This window comes from Giraffa tippelskirchi, chromosome 9 (genome assembly GCF_054371585.1).
Source record: "Giraffa tippelskirchi isolate mGirTip1 chromosome 9, T2T-mGirTip1v1.2.pri, whole genome shotgun sequence".
NCBI lineage: Eukaryota > Metazoa > Chordata > Mammalia > Artiodactyla > Giraffidae > Giraffa > Giraffa tippelskirchi.
In genome coordinates, this window is record NC_137283.1 from 74,664,545 (window position 1) to 74,684,135 (window position 19,591).

The window sequence follows — 19,591 nt, forward strand, 5'->3', positions numbered from 1 at the left end:
AGAAATCCAGCTCCACCCACCAGAACACCGACGAAAGCTTCCCTAACCAGGAAACCTTGACAAGCCAATCATCCAACCCCACTCACAGGGAGGAACCTCCACAATAAAAAAGAACTTCAAACTACCAGAATACAGAAAGGCCACCCCAAACACAGCAATCTAAACAAGATGAAAAGGCAGAGAAATATTCAGCAAGTAAAGGAAAATGATAAATGCTCACCAAACGAAACCAAAGAGGAGGAGATAGCGAGTCTACCTGAAAAAGAGTTTAGAATAATGATAATAAAAATGATCCAAAATCTTGAAAACAAAATGGAGTTACAGACAAATAGCCTGGAGACAAGGATTGAGAAGATGCAAGAAAGGTTTAACAAGGACCTAGAAGAAATAAAAAGAGTCAATATATAATGAATAATGCAATAAATGAGATCAAAAGCACTCTGGAGGGAACCAACAGTAGAATAACGAACGCAGAAGATAGGATAAGTGAGATAGAAGATAGAATGGTGGAAATAAATGAAGCAGAGAGGGAAAAAGGAAAAAAGAATCAAAACAAATAAGGAAAACCTCAGGGACCTCTGGGACAATATGAAACGCCCCAACATTCGAATCATAGGAATCCCAGAAGAAGACAAAAGGAAAGGCCATGAAGAAATACTCGAGCAGATAATAGTTGAACATTTCCCTAAAATGGGGAAGGAAATAGTCACAAAATTCTAAGAAACTCAGAGAATCCCAAACAGGATAAACCCAAGGCGAAACACCCCAAGACACATATTAATCAAATTAACAAAGATCAAACACAAAGAACAAGTATTAAAAGCAGCAAGGGAAAAACAACAAATACCACACAAGGGGATTCCCAAAAGATAACAGCTGATCTTTCAATAGAAACTCTTCAGGCCAGAAGGGAATGGCAGGACATACTTAAAGTAATGAAAGAGAAAAACCTACAACCCAGATTACTGTACCCAGCAAGGATCTCATTCGGATATGAAGGAGAATTCAAAAGCTTTACAGGCAAGCAAAAGCTGAGAGAATTCAGCACCACCAAACCAGCTCTCCAACAAATGCTAAAGGATCTTCTCTAGACAGGAAACACAGAAAGGGTGTATAAAAACAAACCCAAAACAACAAAGTAAATGGCAACAGGACCATACTTATCAATAATTACCTTAAATGTAAATGGGTTGAATGCCCCAACCAAAAGACGATGACTGGCTGAATGGATACAAAAACAAGACCCCTATATATGTTGTCTACAAGAGACCCATCTCAAAGGACACATACAGGCTGAAAGTGAAGGGCTGGAAAAAGATATTTCATGCAAACGGAGACCAAAAGAAAGCAGGAGTCACAATACTCATTTCAGATAAAATAGACTTTAAAGACTGTGAAAAGAGACAAAGAAGGACACTACATAATGACCAAAGGATCAATCCAAGAAGAAGATAAAACAATTATAAATATATATGCACCCAACATAGGAGCACCACAATATGTAAGGCAAATGCAAACAAGTATGAAAGGGGAAATTAACAATAACACAATAATAGTGGGAGACTTTAATACCCCACTTAAAACTATGGATAGATCAACTTAACAGAAAATTAACAAGGAAATACAAACTTTAAATGATAACAATAGACCAGCTAGACCTAGTTGATATCTACAGGACATTTCACCCCAAAACAGTCAATTTCACCTTTTTCTCAAGTGCACGCGGAAGCTTCTCCAAGATAGATCACATCCTGGACCATAAATCTAGTCTTGGTAAATTCAAAAAAATTGAAATCATTCCAATCATCTTCTCTGACCACAATGCAGTAAGATTAATCTCAATTAAAGAAAAAATCTATTAAAAATTCTAACATATGGAGGCTAAACAACACGCTTCTGAATAACCAACAAATCACAGAAGAAATCAAAAAAGAAATCAAAACATTCATAGAAATGAATGAAAATGAAAATAAAACAACCCAAAACCTATGGAACACTGTGAAAGCAGTGCTAAGGGGAAGGTTCATAGCAATACAGGCTTACCTCAAGAAATAAGAGAAAAGTCAAATAAATAACCTAACTCTACACCTAAAGCAACCTCTAGTTGAAATGAGGAACCCCAGGGTTAGTAGAAGGAAAGAAATCTTAAAAATTAGGGCAGAAATAAATGCAAAAGAAACAAAAGAGACCATAGCAAAAATCAACAAAGCTAAAAGGTGGTTTTTGGAGAAGATAAACAAAATTGACAGACCGTTAGCCAGACTCATCAAGAAGCAAAGGGAGAAGAATCAAATCAACAAAATTAGAAATGAAAATGGAGAGATCACAACAGACTACACAGAAATACAAAGGATCATAAGAGACTACTACCAACAACTATATGCCAATAAAATGGACAACTTGGAAGAAGTGGACATATTCTTAGAAAAGTATAACTTTCCAAAACTGAACTAGGAAGAAATAGAAGATCTTAACAGACCCATCACAAGCGCAGCGATTGGAACTGTATTCAGAAATCTTCCAACAAACAAAAGCCCATAACCAGATGGCTTCACAGCTGAATTCTACCAAAAATTTAGAGAAGAGCTAACACCTATCTTATGCAAACTCTTCCAGAAAATTGCAGAAGATAAACTTCCAAACTCATTCTATGAGGCCACCATCACCCTAATTCCAAAACCAGATGAAGATGCCACAAAAAAAACTACAGGCCAATATCACTGATGAACATAGACGCAAAAATCCTTAACAAAATTCTAGCAAACAGAATCCAACAACATATTAAAAAGATCATACATCATGACCAAGTGGGCTTTATCCCAGGAATGCAAGGATTCTTTAATATCTGCAAATCAATTATTGTAATATACCACATTAACAAATTGAAAGATAAAAACCATATGATTATCTCAATAGATGCAGAAAAAGCCTTTGACAAAATTCAACATCCATTTATGATAAAAACTCTCCAAAAAGCAGGAACAGAAGGAACATACCTCAACATAATAAAAGCTATATATGACAGACCCACAGCAAACATTATCCTCAGTGGTGAAAAATTAAAAGCATTTCCCCTAATGTCAGGAACAAGGCAAGGCTGCCCACTTTCACCACTACTATTTAACATAGTTTTGGAAGTTTTGGCCACAGCAGTCAGAGCAGAAAAAGAAATAAAAGGAATCCAGATTGGAAAAGAAGAAGTAAAACTCTCACTATTTGCAGATGACATGATCCTCTACGTAGAAAACCCTAACGACTCCACCAGAAAATTACTAGAGCTAATCAATGAATATAGTAAAGTTGCAGGATATAAAATTAACGCAGAGCAATCCCTTGCATTCCTATACACTAACAATGAGAAAACAGAAAGAGAAATTAAGGAAAAAATACCATTCACCATTGCAACGAAAAGAATAAAATACTTAGGAATATATTTACCTAAAGAAACAAAAGAACTATATATAGAAAACTATAAACACTGATGAAAGAAATCAAAGAGGACACAAACAGATGGAGAAATATACCGTGTTCATGGATTGGAAGAATCAATATAGTGAAATTGAGTATACTACCCAAAGCAATCTATAGATTCAATGCAATCCCTATCAAGCTACCAATGGTATTTTTTACAGAACTAGAACAAACAATTTCACAATTTGTATGGAAATATAAAAAACCTCGGATAGCCAAAGCAATCTTGAGAAAGAAAAATGGAACTGGAGGAATCAACCTGCTTGACTTCAGGGTCTATTACAAAGCCACAGTCATCAAAGACAGTATGGTACTGGCACAAAGACAGAAATATAGATCAATGGAACAAAATAGAAAGCCCAGAGATAAATCCACACACCTATGGACACCTTCTCTTCTTTTCCCAGCTATTTTGTAAGGCCTCCTCAGACAGCCATTTTGCTTTTTTGCATTTCTTTTCCATGGGGATGGTCTTGATCCCTGTCTCCTGTACAGTGTCACTAACCTCTGTCCATAGTTCATCAGGCTCTCTGTCTATCAGATGTAGTCCCTTAAATCTATTTGTCACTTCCACTGTATAATCATAAGGGATTTGATTTAGGTCATACCTAAATGGTCTAGTGGTTTTCCCTACTTTCTTCAATTTAAGTCTGAATTTGGCAATAAGGAGTTCATGATCTGAGCCACAGTCTGCTCCTGGTCTTGTTTTTGCTGACTCTATAGAGCTTCTCCATCTTTGGCTGCAAAGAGTATAATCAATATGATTTCAGTGTTGACCATCTGGTGATGTCCATGTTTAGAGTCTTCTCTTGTGTTGTTGGAAGAGGGTGTTTGCTATGACCAGTGCGTTCTCTTGGCAAAACTCTACTAGCCTTTGCCCTGCTTCATTCTGTACTCCAAGGCCAAATTTGCCTGTTACTTCAGTTGTTTCCTGACTTCCTACTTTTGCATTCCAGTCCCCTATAATGAAAAGGACATCTTTTTTGGGTGTTAGTTCTAAAAGGTCTTGTAGGTCTTCATAGAACCGTTCAAGTTCAGCTTCTTCAGCGTTACTGGTCAGGGCATCGACTTGGATTACCATGATATTGAATGGTTTGCCTTGGAAACGAACAGAGATCATTCTGTCGTTTTTGAGATTGCATCCAAGTACTGCATTTTGGACTGTTGTTGACCATGATGGCTACTCCATTTCTTCTAAGGGATTCCTGCCCACAGTAGTAGATATAATGGTCATCTGAGTTAAGTTCACCCATTCCAGTCCATCTTAGTTTGCTGATTCCTAGAATGTCGACGTTTACTCTTGCCATTTTCTGTTTGACCACTTCCAATTTGCCTTGATTCATGGACCTAACATTCCAGGTTCCTATGCAACATTGCTCTTTACAGCATCGGACTTTGCTTCCAGCACCAGTCACATCCACAGCTGGGTATTCTTTTTGCTTTGGCTCCATCCCATCATTCTTTCTGGAGTTATTTCTCCACTGATCTCCAGTAGCATATTGGGCACCTACTGATCTGGGGAGTTCATCTTTCAGTGTCCTATCTTTTTGCCTTTTCATACTGTTCATGGGGTTCTCAAGGCAAAAATACTGAAGTGGTTTGCCATGCCCTTCTCCAGTGGACCACATTCTGTCAGACCTCTCCACCATGACGCATCCATCTTGGGTGGCCCAACATGGCATGGCTTAGTTTCATTGAGATAAACAAGGCTGTGGTCCTTGTCTTTATTGACAATGCCAAAGCCTTTGACTGTGTGGATCACAATAAACTGTGGAAAATTCTGAAAGAGATGGGAATACCAGATCTTCTGACCTGTCTCTTGAGAAACCTGTATGCAGGTCAGGAATCAACAGTTAGAACTAGACATAGAACAACAGACTGGTTCCAAATAGGAAAAGGAGTACATCAAGGCTGTACATTGTCACCCTGCTTGGTTAACTTATATGGAGAAAACATCATGAGAAACGCTGGGCTGGAAGAAACACTGCCTAGGCTGGCTGGAATCAAGACTGCTGGGAGAAATATCAATAACCTCAGATATGCAGATGACACCACCCTTATGGCAGAAAGCGAAGAAGAACTAAAGATCCTCTTGATGAAAGTGATAGAGGAATGTGAAAATGTTGGATTAAAGCTCAACGTTCAGAAAACTAAGATCATGGCATCTGGTCTCATCACTGCATGGGAAATAGATGGGGAAACAGTGGAAACAGTGTCAGACTTTTTTTTTGGTCTCCAAAATCACTGCTGATGGTGGTTGCAGCCATGAACGTAAAAGACACTTACTCCTTGGAAGGAAGATTATGACCAACCTAGATAGCATATTTAAAAGCAGAGACATTACTTTGCCAACAAAGGTCAGTCTAGTCAAGGCTGTGGTTTTTCCAGTGGTCATGTATGGATGTGAGTTGGACGGTGAAGAAAGCTGAGCGCTGAAGAATTCATGCTTTTGAACTGTGGTGTTGGAGAAGACTCTTGAGAGTCCCTTGGACTGCAAGAAGATCCAACCACTTCATCCTAAAGAAGATCAGTCTTGGGTGTTCATTGGAAGGACTGATGTTGAAGCTGAAACTCCAATTCTTTGTCCACCTCATGCGAAGAGTTGACTCACTGGAAAAGACTCTAATTCTGGGAAGGATTGGCCGCAGGAGGAGAAGGGGACGACAGAGGATGAGATGGTTGGATGGCATCACCGACTCTATGGACATGGGTTTGGGTAAACTGCGGGAGTTGGTGATGGACAGTGAGGCCTGGCGTGCTGCGACTCATGGGGTTGCAAAGAGTTGGACATGGCTGAGCGACTGAACTGAACTGATAGACACCTTATCTTTGACAAAGGATGCAAGAATATACAATGGAGAAAAGACAATCTCTTTAACAAGTGGTGCTGGGAAAACTGGTATACCACTTGTAAAAGAATGAAACTAGAACGCTTTCTAAAACCATACACAAAAATCAACTCAAAATGGATTAAAGATCTAAACGTAAGACCAGAAACTATAAAACTCCTAGAGGAAAACATAGGCAAAACACTCTCCGACATAAATCCCAGCAGGATCCTCTATGACCCACCTCCCAGAATATTGGAAATAAAAGCAAAAATAAACAAATGGGACCTAATTAAACTTAAAAGCTTTTGCACAACAAAGGAAACTATAAGCAAGGTGAAAAGACAGCCTTCAGAATGGGAGCAAATTAGCAAATGAAGAAAGGGACAAAGAATTAATCTCAAAAATATACAAGCAACTCCTGCAGCTCAATTCCAGAAAAATAAACGACCCAATCAAAAAGTGGGCCAAAGCACTAAACAGGCATTTCTCCAAAGAAGACTTACAGATGGCTAACAAACCCATGAAAAGATGCTCAACATCACTCATTATCAGAGAAATACAAATCAAAACCACAATGAGGTACCATTTCACGCCCATCAGAATGGCTGCTGTCCAAAAGTCTACAAGCAATAAGTGCTGGAGAGGGTGTAGAGAAAAGGGAACCCTCTTACACTGTTGGTGGGAATGCAAACTAGTACAGCCACTATGGAGAACAATGTGGAGATTCCTCAAAAAACTGGGAATAGAACTGCCATATGACCCAGCAATCCCACTGCTGGGCATACACACTGAGGAAACCAGAATTGAAAGAGATGTGTGTACGCCAATGTTCATTGCAGCACTGTTTACAATAGCCAGGACACGGAAGCAACCTAGATGTCCATCAGCAGGTGAATGGATAAGGAAGCTGTGGTACCTATATACAATGGGATATTACTCAGCCATTAAAAAGAATACATTTGAATCAGTTCTGTTGAGCTGGATGAAACTGGAGCCCATTATACAATGGGAAGTAAGCCAGAAAGAAAAACACCAATACAGTATACTAATGCATATATATGGAATTTGAAAGATGGTAACGATAACTCTATATGTGAGACAGAAAAAGAGACACAGATTCATAGAACAGTCTTATGGACTCTGTGGGAGAAGGTGAGGGTGGGACGATATGATAGAATAGCATTGGAACATGTATATTATCATATGTGAAATGAATCGCCAGTCCAGGTTTGATGCGTGAGACAAGTGCTCAGGACTGGTGCAATTGGATGACCCAGAGGGATAGGATGGGGAGAGAGGTGGGAGCAGGGTCCAGGAAGGGGAACACATGTAAACCCATGGCTGATTCATGTCAATGTATGGCAAAAACCACTACAGTATTGTAAAGTGATTAGCCTCCAACTAAAATAAATTAATTAATTAAAAAAAATAGAGTGGGTATTTTGTTATTCAAAATTTCATGTACATTTGAACGTAGTAACTTTATTTTCAAAGAAACAGAAAATTTATAAACATGTGGAAAATTCTTATTGCTTTTATATTTCTTTTTAATAGGTACTATACATTCTTTGATCTGCACTTCTTTCTCTTTACCTAGATACAGTATTAAATGATGATTAAATTAAGTCTTTAAGTCTTTGGTGTACAATTTCTTAATTTTCTTGCTTTCCATTTAAGATTTCATCTTGTAAATTGTGGTCCATTAACATCTTGCTGATACCAGCAAGAAGATGGTAGCAGGCTTGGCATCTAATGATACTGCATGTCAGGATTTATGCATCTCAGCCTGTTGCTGAGAAATAAATTGCTTCTTCTCCTGCAGTTAACTCCTTCAGGTCTCTTGAGTAACTAGTCTTCTGCCTTGAACATTTTTCTCTTAAGTTTTGCTGGTCTTTGAGTGCTAGTATAACTTGAATCCCTGGTGGCTCAGACAGTAAAGAATCTGGCTGCAGTGCAGGAGACCCCGGTTCAATCCCTGGATTGGGAAGATCCCCTGGAGAAGGGAATGTCTACCCACCCCAGTATTCTTGCCTAGACAATACCATGGCCAGAGGAGCCCAGCAGGCTACAGTCAATGGGGTCGCAAAGAGTCGGACACAAGTGAGTGACTAACACATCACACACACATAACTTCAATCAGTAACTATATAGGTAGCATTATTGTTGTACAGGTAGCATTACTTGTTGTAATGCTACCTATATAATTGCTGTAATCTCTTTAGTCTTAATTAACATTTAAAAAACCTGAAATCTTAAACACTATATTTTAGAGTATATTTTGTTTATCACTGTTAGTAATATTAATTTTTTTGACTGGCTAGATATCTTAGCAGAACACTCCTCTTTATAAATTCTAAGATGCATATTTTTATATGTTTTCATATCTCTGATTTTATGATGCATTTTATAAGTGAAAATACCTTAAAATTGCTATTAGCCAAATGCCAGGCCTCTCCTAGTTGTATGAATACTTTTTGTTGATACTTTCCCTGGCATCAGTGTCTTTGATTTGGTAAAATGTAGTATTACAATTTAAAAAATTGAGGCTTAAAAATTTTCCTTGCATAGTTTCTGAACTTGTTAGTAATATGTTCTCCCTAAGTATTATATTTTAAAACTGAGATGTTAGTTTTAATATGGTAGGTCATTCTAATTTTATTATTATTTGATATTGATACAATGAATTAATTTAATAATTTGATTCCACAGGACCTACATTTAAACTAGGTCAATACTAGTCTATTAGAACCTGTATTAAAACTAGAACAATTAGTATTATTATAATTTGAATATTAGAATAATATTTAATAATATTAGAATGTTTAAGAATATATACATATTAATATTCTTAATATTTAAGAATATTCAAATTTGCATAGTACTTTATTGCATTATCTGGCATGTTTATTTGAAAGTGTCACTCTCACAACCCACTCTTTGGTCTTCCTTTAAAGTGAAAGTAAAAGTGTTAGTGTCTCAGTCATTGCTGACTCTGTGTGACTCCATAGACTGTAGCCCACCAGGCTTCTCCACCCATGGGATTTTCCAGGCAAGAAGACTGGAGTGGGTTGCCATTTCCTTCTCCAGGTGATCTTCCCGACCCAGGGATCAAACCGGGGTCTCCTGCATTGTGGGCAGACTCTTCACTGTGTGAGCCACCGGGGAAACCCCTTCCTTTAAGAGATTTCTTAAATATAACTTGTAGCATAGTATTTCTGTTTTCATATTATCTTTGAAACAATTTTCCATTTGTTTGCATTTTTCTTTTCCTAAGGGAGAATGCTAGCTCCTTTCAAGTTAACAAGGGAAATAAACTCTTTACTATTTTAGTTATAAACTATATTTTTCAAACTTGCTTGAAAGTTAAGAACAAAGAAACTAAGAGTTTGAGATTGAGCAGAAGGGGAAGAAATGGTCAAGGACAGTGACATTTCTATCAGGTTATTTCTCAAGGTCTGCCATTGAGAACGGCCAGGGAATTTTTTGGCCAACTTTTGAGCATCTAATATTCTGCTAATTTCTTTTTAGGCTCAATAGTTAGGCAATGATTTCCTTTAATTTTAAGAGGTGTGAGGGGAAAAAAAGTCTTACTCTGAAAGATCTTTAAGAATTCTATTTACGAAGAGCTATTTTTGAACTTTTCCGTTTGAAGTTAGCACTTCAAGAACGAGATAGTGTATATTGGGTTTATTCCTTTGGAATGTGTGAGAAACCCAAGTTTTATATTTATATTGATTTGTTGAATATAGACATTTGAATAGCTATATGTTTTTAACATTGTTTTTCTTCCTTTGCAGATGGTTTAGCTGCCTTGTCATTTTCCATTAGTTCTCTGACCTTGATTGGAATGTTGGCAGCTATAATTTACACAGTAAGTGTAATGGTGATAATTGAGGTAAAATTAAAGAATCACTTTATGAAGCAGTTTTTGCCGTATTAATATATTCAGTTTAGCTCTGTTTTCCTCTTTAATATTTAGTACTTTTCTTCATTTTTCTTGAGAAGAGAGTACATTTTTAATTACTTAGTCATTTTATCTGTATTTGTGAAATTTAGTATTCAGAAATAAATTTTATAAGTTGTGAACCTTGAAGTGGTTATATACTATGCAATAAGAGATATAGTGATTTATAAGCATATTAGAACTCTGAACCATAGATCAGTATCTGTTATGAATCAAGTAGATTTATCCTATTTGGGGATGGCGCTAGCAGTAAAGAACTGACCTGCCAATGCAGGAGACGTAAGAGATGGAGGTTCAATCCCTGGGTAGGGAAGATCCCCTGGAGGAGGGCATGGCAACCCACTCCAGCACAACCCACCCGGCAGTATTCTTGCCTGGAGAAGCCCATAGGCAGAGGAGTGTGGCAGCTGCAGTCCATGGGGTCGCAGAGTCGGACTCAACGGAAGTGACTTAGCATGCACGCACGTGTGTGTGCTCAGTTGCTCAGTTGTGTCTGACTCTTTGCAGCTCTGTGGACGGATTGTAGACCGCCAGGCTCCTTCGTCCATCGGTTTTTCCTGGAAAGAATACTGGAGTGGGTTGCCGTTTCCTCCTCTGGGGGATCTTCCTGACCTAGGGATCTAACCCACGTCTCCTGCATTGCAGGCAGGTTTCTTTCACTGCTGAGCCACTGGGAAAGCCCATTTGGGGATATAGGGCTTTTAAAGTCAGGTATTTTTCATAACTTGATGTTTCTCTAGTATAAAGAACCTAATCTTATACTCTCAAAAACTTGTGTTTTTTTTCCCCTTCAGTCTCTCTAGGAGTGGTATGACATGAATTATAGTAGCCTAACTTGTGTACAAACGGCTTTTTCAGTTTTTTGCTCAAATTACAGAGGAAAAGCTGGTAAAAATGCTTCTTGCCTGCCTCCCAAAAGAAAGTTGTGCAGGAAGCTTTAAACTAGATAGAACCTTTTTCAGATTAATGAAGTTGCAGATATGGAAAATACTGGTTATAAAGAAAACATTTTGAGGATTGTTCCAATGTCTTCCTTGAAACATAAAAGAAATGGGCTATTAGATAGCAGAATCTAGTTTTGTTAGATAATCATTCAAGTGTCATAATGTGTAATAAAAGAAGTCTGAAATATGTGCATTTTAGTATCTTTCATGCTTATTTGAGTACTGTTTTCTTATTCATTACCATTTTTGCTTTTTTCATGTTTACTACACAAGGAAGATATCAGCAGGTAGTTAATCTCCCATCTGACACAATATATGTACAGCAGGAGAATTGTCTTTTAGAAAACATTCACAAGTTAATAACATAATAGGGTTAGACCTGAACTCTATTTGCTGAACTGTGACTGATCTGTTACACTGATCATGGGTTTGTGTTTTACCCTTCGTGGGTCAATGTCTTCCCTGTTAGACGAGAATGAAAAATAACCTCTTAAGGATTTTTGAAGGTCCATGTCAAATGATACTTTTTGTAAAATGCTTTGAAAACTATAGGGAAATGAGGATACAGCAGTCAGTGAAATTTTAGTCAAGAGAAATGATCAGAAAAAGAGGAAACCAACAAGCGGGATCTTCATCAGGAACCAAGACGAATCTGCAACTTTCCCTGACTGCTACGATTCCATGGGTGTTGGTCAGAGAGGCAGGACTGCTTGTCGGGGAACTTTGTTCCCCAGCAGTAGCGGTAGCCACGGGACCACATTGTCCTGCCCCAGTTTCCTGAGCCCTGACCCTCACAGGGCGACATGAGGAGCACCCAGCGAGACTATCACAGAGCTGGGACCCCAGAGTGCAGGGGAGCTGCGTCTTTCCAATGGCCAGGAGACGTGCCTGCCCTTGCTCCAGAGGAAGATACTGTCTTCGTCTCCCAGGCTGTTTGCCGCACAAACATTCTTGAAAAGATTGTGCAGGAAAAAAGAGGGCAATGAGTACCTGGCTTGCGAGATGTGCAGAAGTGAGAGACCCACGAATTGTCTTCCGACAGTCAAGAGGCGGATGCTGTGAAGATACAGAGCGCAGACGGTAGTGAGCGCTGGAAGTAGCTTCTCTGACCTCCAAGCAGATTGGATTGAGGTGGATGCACAGAGCTGTGTGGGGAGGGCGGTGCAGGCTTCTCGGGAGGGCCCTGCCCTCTGCTCAGACGGGAGCAGGGGGTGCGGCCAGCCAAGCAGTCGCGGCTGGGCGGGGCGGGGAGGGCGGTGAGTGCCCAGAGAAGCGGCCGGAGGGCAGCTCTGCACGCCCTGGGGGCCGTGCCTAGGAGTTTGGATTTTATTCCATTGAGATGAGAAGCCACTGGAAGTTTCTTAATGGAAAAGTTAATAGGTTCTGACTAACATTTTAGCAGTGTTGTTTGGTGGGGCTGATGAATGGGAGTGGGGAAAGTGTGGGAAATGATTAAAACTCTTTGAAAGAGAGCTTCCCTATAGGAACAATATTATTGTTAAGGTAAATATTTCAAACTCATTATTTCATATTGAAATGGAAACTGAAAGGTACCAAGTATGCCATCAAACCAAGTATAATGATCATACTGGCTTGGTTAAGATATCCTTGTGCCTGCGTGCTGAGTCACTTCAGTCGTGTCTGACTCCTTGTGACCCCGTGGACTATAGTGTGCCAGGCTCTTCTGTCCATGGGATTTTCCAGGCGAGAACACTGAAAGTGGGTTGCCATTTCCTTCTCCAGTGGATCTTCTTGACCCAAGGATTGATCCGAGTCTCCTGCATTGCAGGGGAATTCTTGACTGCTGAGCCACTAGGGAAGCCCTTGACCCTGAATACAAGAAATTAATTATTAAAGGTAAAATCATATCTGTTCTAGAATCGGTAGCTATTAGTATAGAAACTGCAGAAGCTTTTGTAATATATGTGTCAGTTGAGTGTGAATTTCTTAGGTACACATTGTCGTTTAGTTCAGAAACTAGTTGATTATTTAAATTTTACTAAGATAATATCCACTGTACCACATCTAAAGGAATAGCCAAATAATTGGGCACTCAATTTTAGAAGAATGTCAAACGACATGTTATGTTACATAGTGTTTTCAGCTTAAATTGAAAGAGAATCTGCTACTTTTTAAATTTAAAAAAAAAAAAACAAAAAAACAGAACCTCTAGGCACAATATTTTATGCAGACACATAAATTTTTTAGTGCCACCAAGTGGGGAAATGTAGAATAATGCTGTTTTCATATAAAATGTATCATACGGACCACTGAAACGCCTATAAATGCAGAGACTACTGTACTTTTTCTTATGTACTTGCATGCTAAGTCGTTTAAGTTGTGTCAGACTCTTTGTGACCCTATAGTATGTAGCCCACCACAAGCACCTGTGTCCATGGGATGCTTCAGGAAAGAATACTGGAGTGAGTTACCATGCCCCTCCACCCCCAGGGGATCTTCCTGACCCAGGGATGGAACCTGTGTCTCTTACATCTCCTGCATTGGCAGGCAGACTCTTTACCGTTGTGCCACCTAGGAAGCCCTTTTAATTATGTACACTTACCAGTAAAAAAAAAAAAAAATGAACATGTCTTCCAGCAGTTTATGCATTATGTATATACATATGTATATATTTATGCTAAATGTGCTGTGCTTAGCGCTCAGTCTGTCCGACTCTTTGCGACCCTGTGGACTGTAGCCCACCAGGCTCCTCTGTCCATGGGATTCTCCAGGCAAGAATACAGGAGTGCGTTGCCATTTCCTCCTCCAGGGGATCTTCCTGACTCTGGGATCGAACTTGTGTCTCTTGTGTCTCCTGCGTTGGCAGGTGGGTTCTTTACCACTACACCACCTGTATAAATTTACTATAAATGAAACTAATGAATTAAAGAAAATTGTGGTGTTATTTAGTCACTAAATCATGTCTGACTCTTTTTGTGACTCCATGGACTGTGGTCCTCCAGGCTTTTCTGTCCGTGGGATTTTCCAGGGAAGAATACTGGAGAAAATTAGAGTGATAAATTAAGGATTTGAAAATAGAACGAAAGCAGTGGTTCTCAATAACCTTTGAGGACAGAACTCTGCTTTAAATGTGAAAGCTTTTCAGCCTTCCGTGTGACAGCGTGTGTCCCCGAGTCTCTGACCTGACTGTAAGGCGCGCCTCTCTTTCATGTGCTTCCCTGATGGCTCAGCTGGTTCCACTGTAAGGGAGAGGCCCCTGCCATGCTGTCCTATCATTTATAATGTTTGCTTTATATCAGTGACAGAAGTGTTTTAGCTTTACATACTTAAAAAATCATATCAATCTTCTTCATGCCAAATAAGGCAAATATATGTGAAATAAGTTGTAGAGGTATTCCTAAAACTTCGCATTTGGAACCTGTCTTCTGAATCACTTTTTTGGATTGACTGTTCATGTCCATGTTTCACTATAGAGTGTCTTTTGTGCTGTCAAGAGAATTGATGAGGCAGCTTTTCTTGTGTGTTCAACTTGTCTCTTGGAATTTCTTTGAAGCTGCTGACACACCCACTGTGTAAATTTAAGCTGCTTTTGGTTTTGTTTCATTATTGTTTCTTCTGTTGTAACCTGAGTAGCAAAATACAAAAATGTCTTCTGCTTTGGGTACCTTCCTTTCTTAAGCTTATAAAGCCTTTGACTATTGCATCGCGAGAAAATGTGGAATCATAATTGTTCCAGTAAATTTTTGCTTCAGTGCTTGCTCTTTTGTTCTGTTTCCTTACACATTAACTTTTTTTTTTTTAACTTTTTGCTTTAATGTCAAATCTGAGTACTATCTTATAAGACGTTGTAAGTGACAGTTTAACTCAGTATTTGTACCACAAATGCGTGTAACTCTACTAGAGAAGTAATTGTGATATAACCAGCTATGACCAAATTTGTGAATGTCTGGATAATGACCACTGTGCCATGACTTCTGCCTTGTCTGTGTTCATAAGACGCATTCAAATTTTGCTGGTGTTAAATGTGAGAAAAGAAAATACACACACACACAGAGCTTCCCTGGTGGCTCAGTGGGGAAAGAATCTGCCTGTAATGCAAGAGACCACCAGCAGTGCAGCAGCCCTTGGTTTGATCCCTGGGTTGGGAAGATCCCCGGGAGAAGGAAATGGCACCCCCCTCCAGTATGCTTGCCTGGGAAATCCCATGGACAGAGGAGCCTGGCGGACTACAGTCCATGGGGTCGCAGGAGTTGGACACAGCTTTACAACTAAACTACCAACTACACACACACACACACACACACACACACACACACACACACACACATATACACACACATACATACATGTATTTTAGAATCAGTGAACATTTAGACTGGAAGTCTTCACTGAATAAATGTTGAGTTGTTTCACTAGTTTCAGCATCCATGTCCTTGAATAATAGGTTTTATAAATATATGCAGGACATTTTTTCAGTTTATAGGCAATGCTTGGCGTTGTCTACAAAACGTAGAGAGAAATGGCAGGGAAAACGTGCTGTTTTCATGGGCAAGAGCATATTAGAAATGTTTTAGCTTGTATATGTGCTTTCAAAACATTTGAGTTTTAAAATGCAGATGGCGGTTAATTTTTGGAAATTGAAACATGATATTAAAGGCAAGTATGGCTGACCTGGAAGCATTTTAAGTGATATAATCTCTTTAGCCTTGTTGATTTTTTGGTATTTCACTAGAGGGCAGTAGTAAGCAATGAAAGTTTTGTGCTTCTGAAAAATGGTAGTCTTCGTACAAGTTTTTCAAAGAAATCTGAGGTTAAAATCAAAAGATTGTTGTTTAAGGATCTTAAAGTTGTAATGAATAAATACTTTGTATAGTGTGTTATGTCGTCTATCATAATCTAAATGTTATAGTTAAATTTCCTCATGGTCATTGAAACTTAAGCATGTAATCCAGAAACAAGCTAGGTAACCAAAAGAGTAATTGCTTTCTTTTACTTGTTCTCTTAAGACAGTAATTCCCCCAAAAGATGTTGTATTCTGGCCTTATGTTACCACAGGGTTTTGTGAAAGACATACATTTTTTTCCCCAAAATTTTTGTATTACTCTATTTATGTAAGCTAAGGAATTCAATTTAACTCTTCTAAAAAATGTATAAATTCCATGTAAGAAAGAGAGTTCATGTGAGTAAAGAACTCTTTAAAACATTTTTTTGGTTAAGTATTGTTTTCTTAGAGAAGTTATTTTATGTTCGCTCTTGGAATAAAGGTAGGAAAAAGAAAAACAGACCTAGTCCTTACATATCAAACGGTCTACTGCAGTTGTCACTCGTTTGGCTGAGAAGTCTGTCTTGTCAGGAACTTGCTGCGTGATTCTGATAAGTTACGAGTTTGGCAGACCTAGTGATAAAACAGATGTGCAGAACAACAACAATGTTCATGTCCAGTGTTCTGCACTATAATTGAATTACAAGCCAAGCACATTTACAAATCAAGGAAGGTTTCTCAGATGTGGTGTGATTAAGCTGAGACCTGAAGGGCATTGGACTTGGCTAGTGAAGTAAGATGAGCAGGGAGGCATTTTGGATAAGGCACTGCAGGTTCTGGGTGTGGCCCCGGGGCAGAGCTGAAGGCTGAAGCTGCAGTGATTAAGAGCTATGAGCATTTAGAGGCATGAGACCAGGGTGGCAGGGCTGGGTCTGGAAGAGCTTTTGTAGGCCAGGATTAGAGAATAGTGTCTAGTCAGAAGACTGGTAATCCTCTCACTGGGAAAAAAAAAAAATTGCAAAACTGCTTTTTCAAGCAGTCATTCGTGAAATTCTGATATATATAAAAATAGGTGAACAGAGTAGCCTCGCTCTGGCCGGAGTGACCCCAACCCCTCGTTTTCCTGCCCTCTTACCCACTCTGTTGGTTCTGATGGCGCCAACCCAGAATCCCAGGGACTCCTGCTGGCGCAAAGACCCTTATCGGTCCTGGGGAGTCTCAGTGGATGTTAGCTAGAGGAATGCCATAATCTAACTTGAGTGTTAGAGATCGCTTCAGAAATAGTGTGGTCTTAAGATGGATTTGTAGTGAGGGAGACCAGCAAACTGGTTAGGAAAATTTAGATTACTTTGTATTTGACAGTAAACTCTAAGTAGGGGCCACGTTTTTAATACTGAGTACGATACAGATTCCTTAGGAAATAGTAATGAGTTCTGAGGTTAGTATATTTAGAGATCCGGATCCATCAAACAGAACAGCTAGCATTGGGATAAAATAAGCCTTGTTTGAAACTGATTGGCAAGACAGAGAAATATACCTGGGCATAAACTGGGTTCAGCAAAATATTTTTTGCCTTGGCAGTTGGTTATAAATAGCAATATGGACTTGTGATAAAATGGCATGTGAGACTAGAGAATGAGTGAATGATCATCATGTAATACTCATCAAAGTCTTAAAGTATTTACTTTTTTCAATAGTGTTTAAAAGATGTGGAGCTACTCAAAAAACAGGAATAGGGAATAAGGGAATGGTAACAATCTCTGTGGCCTGCACTCAAGGAGATCCAACCAGTCAATCCTAAAGGAAATCAGTCCTGAATATTCACTGGAAGGACCAATGCTGAAGCTGAAGCTCCAGTACTTTGGCCACCTGATGCAAAGAACTGACTCATTGTAAAAGACCCTGATGCTGGGAAAGATTGAAGGCAGAAGGGGATGACAGAGGGTGAGATGGTTGGATGGCATCATCGACTCAATGGACATGAGTTTGAGCAAGCTCTGGGAGATGGTGAAGGACAGGGAGGCCTGGAGTGCTGCAGTCCATGGGGTCACAGAGAATTGGACATGACTGGGCGACTGTACAACAACAACAGCAATCTCTGGGCACCTTGTCTTCCATAGACATTTTTCTGTACACTTTCAATGTTTTGAGAATATAAAATTTGTTGTTAAAAATAATTTAAACCTTGTTGTGTATTTCTTTTTTATATTTTACCAAGGTCATTAGGGGTATAAACTTGACAAGAATTTAATTAGAAGAAAATTATTCTATTCTGTCTAAATTATATATTTTTTTTCAGATACAAACAGAACCTTTCCCCAACCTCTCCTTTTTGTTTTACTTGTTTTTGGTGATGTGGAAATCGTGAGAACATTAACTTATGTTTTAACAATATTTAAAATGGAAGGTTTTAAGTGGAAATCGTGAGAACATTAACTTATGTTTTAACAATATTTAAAATGGAAGGTTTTAAATATTTCTTCTTTAGAAAATACAAGGATTTGTGTATTGGGTAATAATTTCAGCTAGTTAATTATCTAAATACAACAGGCTATAGAGTTGCTCTTACTTGATAGAACTGGTGATTTCTAAATTCCTTTTAATCGTATTCTTTGCTTGCATTCTCCCTTAATTAAAAAGAACGCTGATATGTCAGAATTTATGGTTTCATATATGAATTGTGATTTAATGTCTAAAGGAGACACAGTGAGAATATCAAAATGATTCAAAATGACGCTAAACATATTTGAGATCATCCTGGGAGTTGAAAACCAGGTAGCAGAGCATGAGAGAAAATCTGCAGGGTCACTCAGGACATTTTAGAGTTTGGGGTTAAGCCTAAGAAGTAGTAGCATTGATCACTTCTGCCCACATTCATTATTTGAACTCAGTCTCATAACCCTGCCTAACATGATCCTGCTGGCTAAAGTAGTTTGTCAGTATCTCAAGTAGAAAATGTAAAAGATTTAAATACATAATTTTGTATTGACTTTAGAGCCTGTTGCTGCAAGGAGGAGATGATGGTTGTCAGTTTTACTTCTGAGGATTTAAGGTCAATAATGATTTTGAATAATGGTCATGTGGCAATTGCTATTAAGTGTTTCTAGTAGTTACAATAAAACTTCACATTTGGGACTGGCTAGTATAGAATTGGGTAGTATAAAATAATGTTTATTCTTAATGCTGATTAAAATTTTAAAATTTCTTATAGGAATTAAAATACTTAGCAAAAAGTTATAAATATTTAGAACTTACAAATAAACTACATAGAGATCATTTGTATGCTAATCAAATAACATGTATATTAAAATATATTTTACTAAGAGTTTACTACATTTACTTGGATAAAATTGTTTTTTTCCACAGAAAATAATTTTGTAAATTGTTTTTACTGATTTTAGACTATCTTAACCCCCGATTAGCCTGCAATCATGATTTATTACTTTGATAGAGTATTATATTTACATTAATTTTGTAACTTGTCCTTTGAGAAATAGATACTGTCTACACTAGGAGTAGTTGGTATTACAGACATAACTCGGTGCAGCTACCTGTGTAATAAGCAGGAGAATCATGAGTCCACATGGTCACGGCTCACTGCCATTACTCTGTCCTGCAGTGTCTGTGCCCCTCACAACAGTTTACTCTTTGTAAAGTA

The 19,591-nt window shown here is 38.5% G+C and overlaps 1 protein-coding gene across 1 annotated transcript in view; it reads left to right on the plus strand.

The window, feature by feature from the left end:
• The window catches only part of LMBRD1 (LMBR1 domain containing 1), a 142,290-nt gene that overhangs the window by 68,390 nt on the left and 54,309 nt on the right, over window positions 1-19,591 (plus strand). Inside the window, exon 7 of the mRNA XM_081530063.1 lies at window positions 10,100-10,173. Coding sequence (XP_081386189.1) covers window positions 10,100-10,173 — 74 coding nt within the window. The remainder of the gene's footprint in view (window positions 1-10,099; window positions 10,174-19,591) is intronic.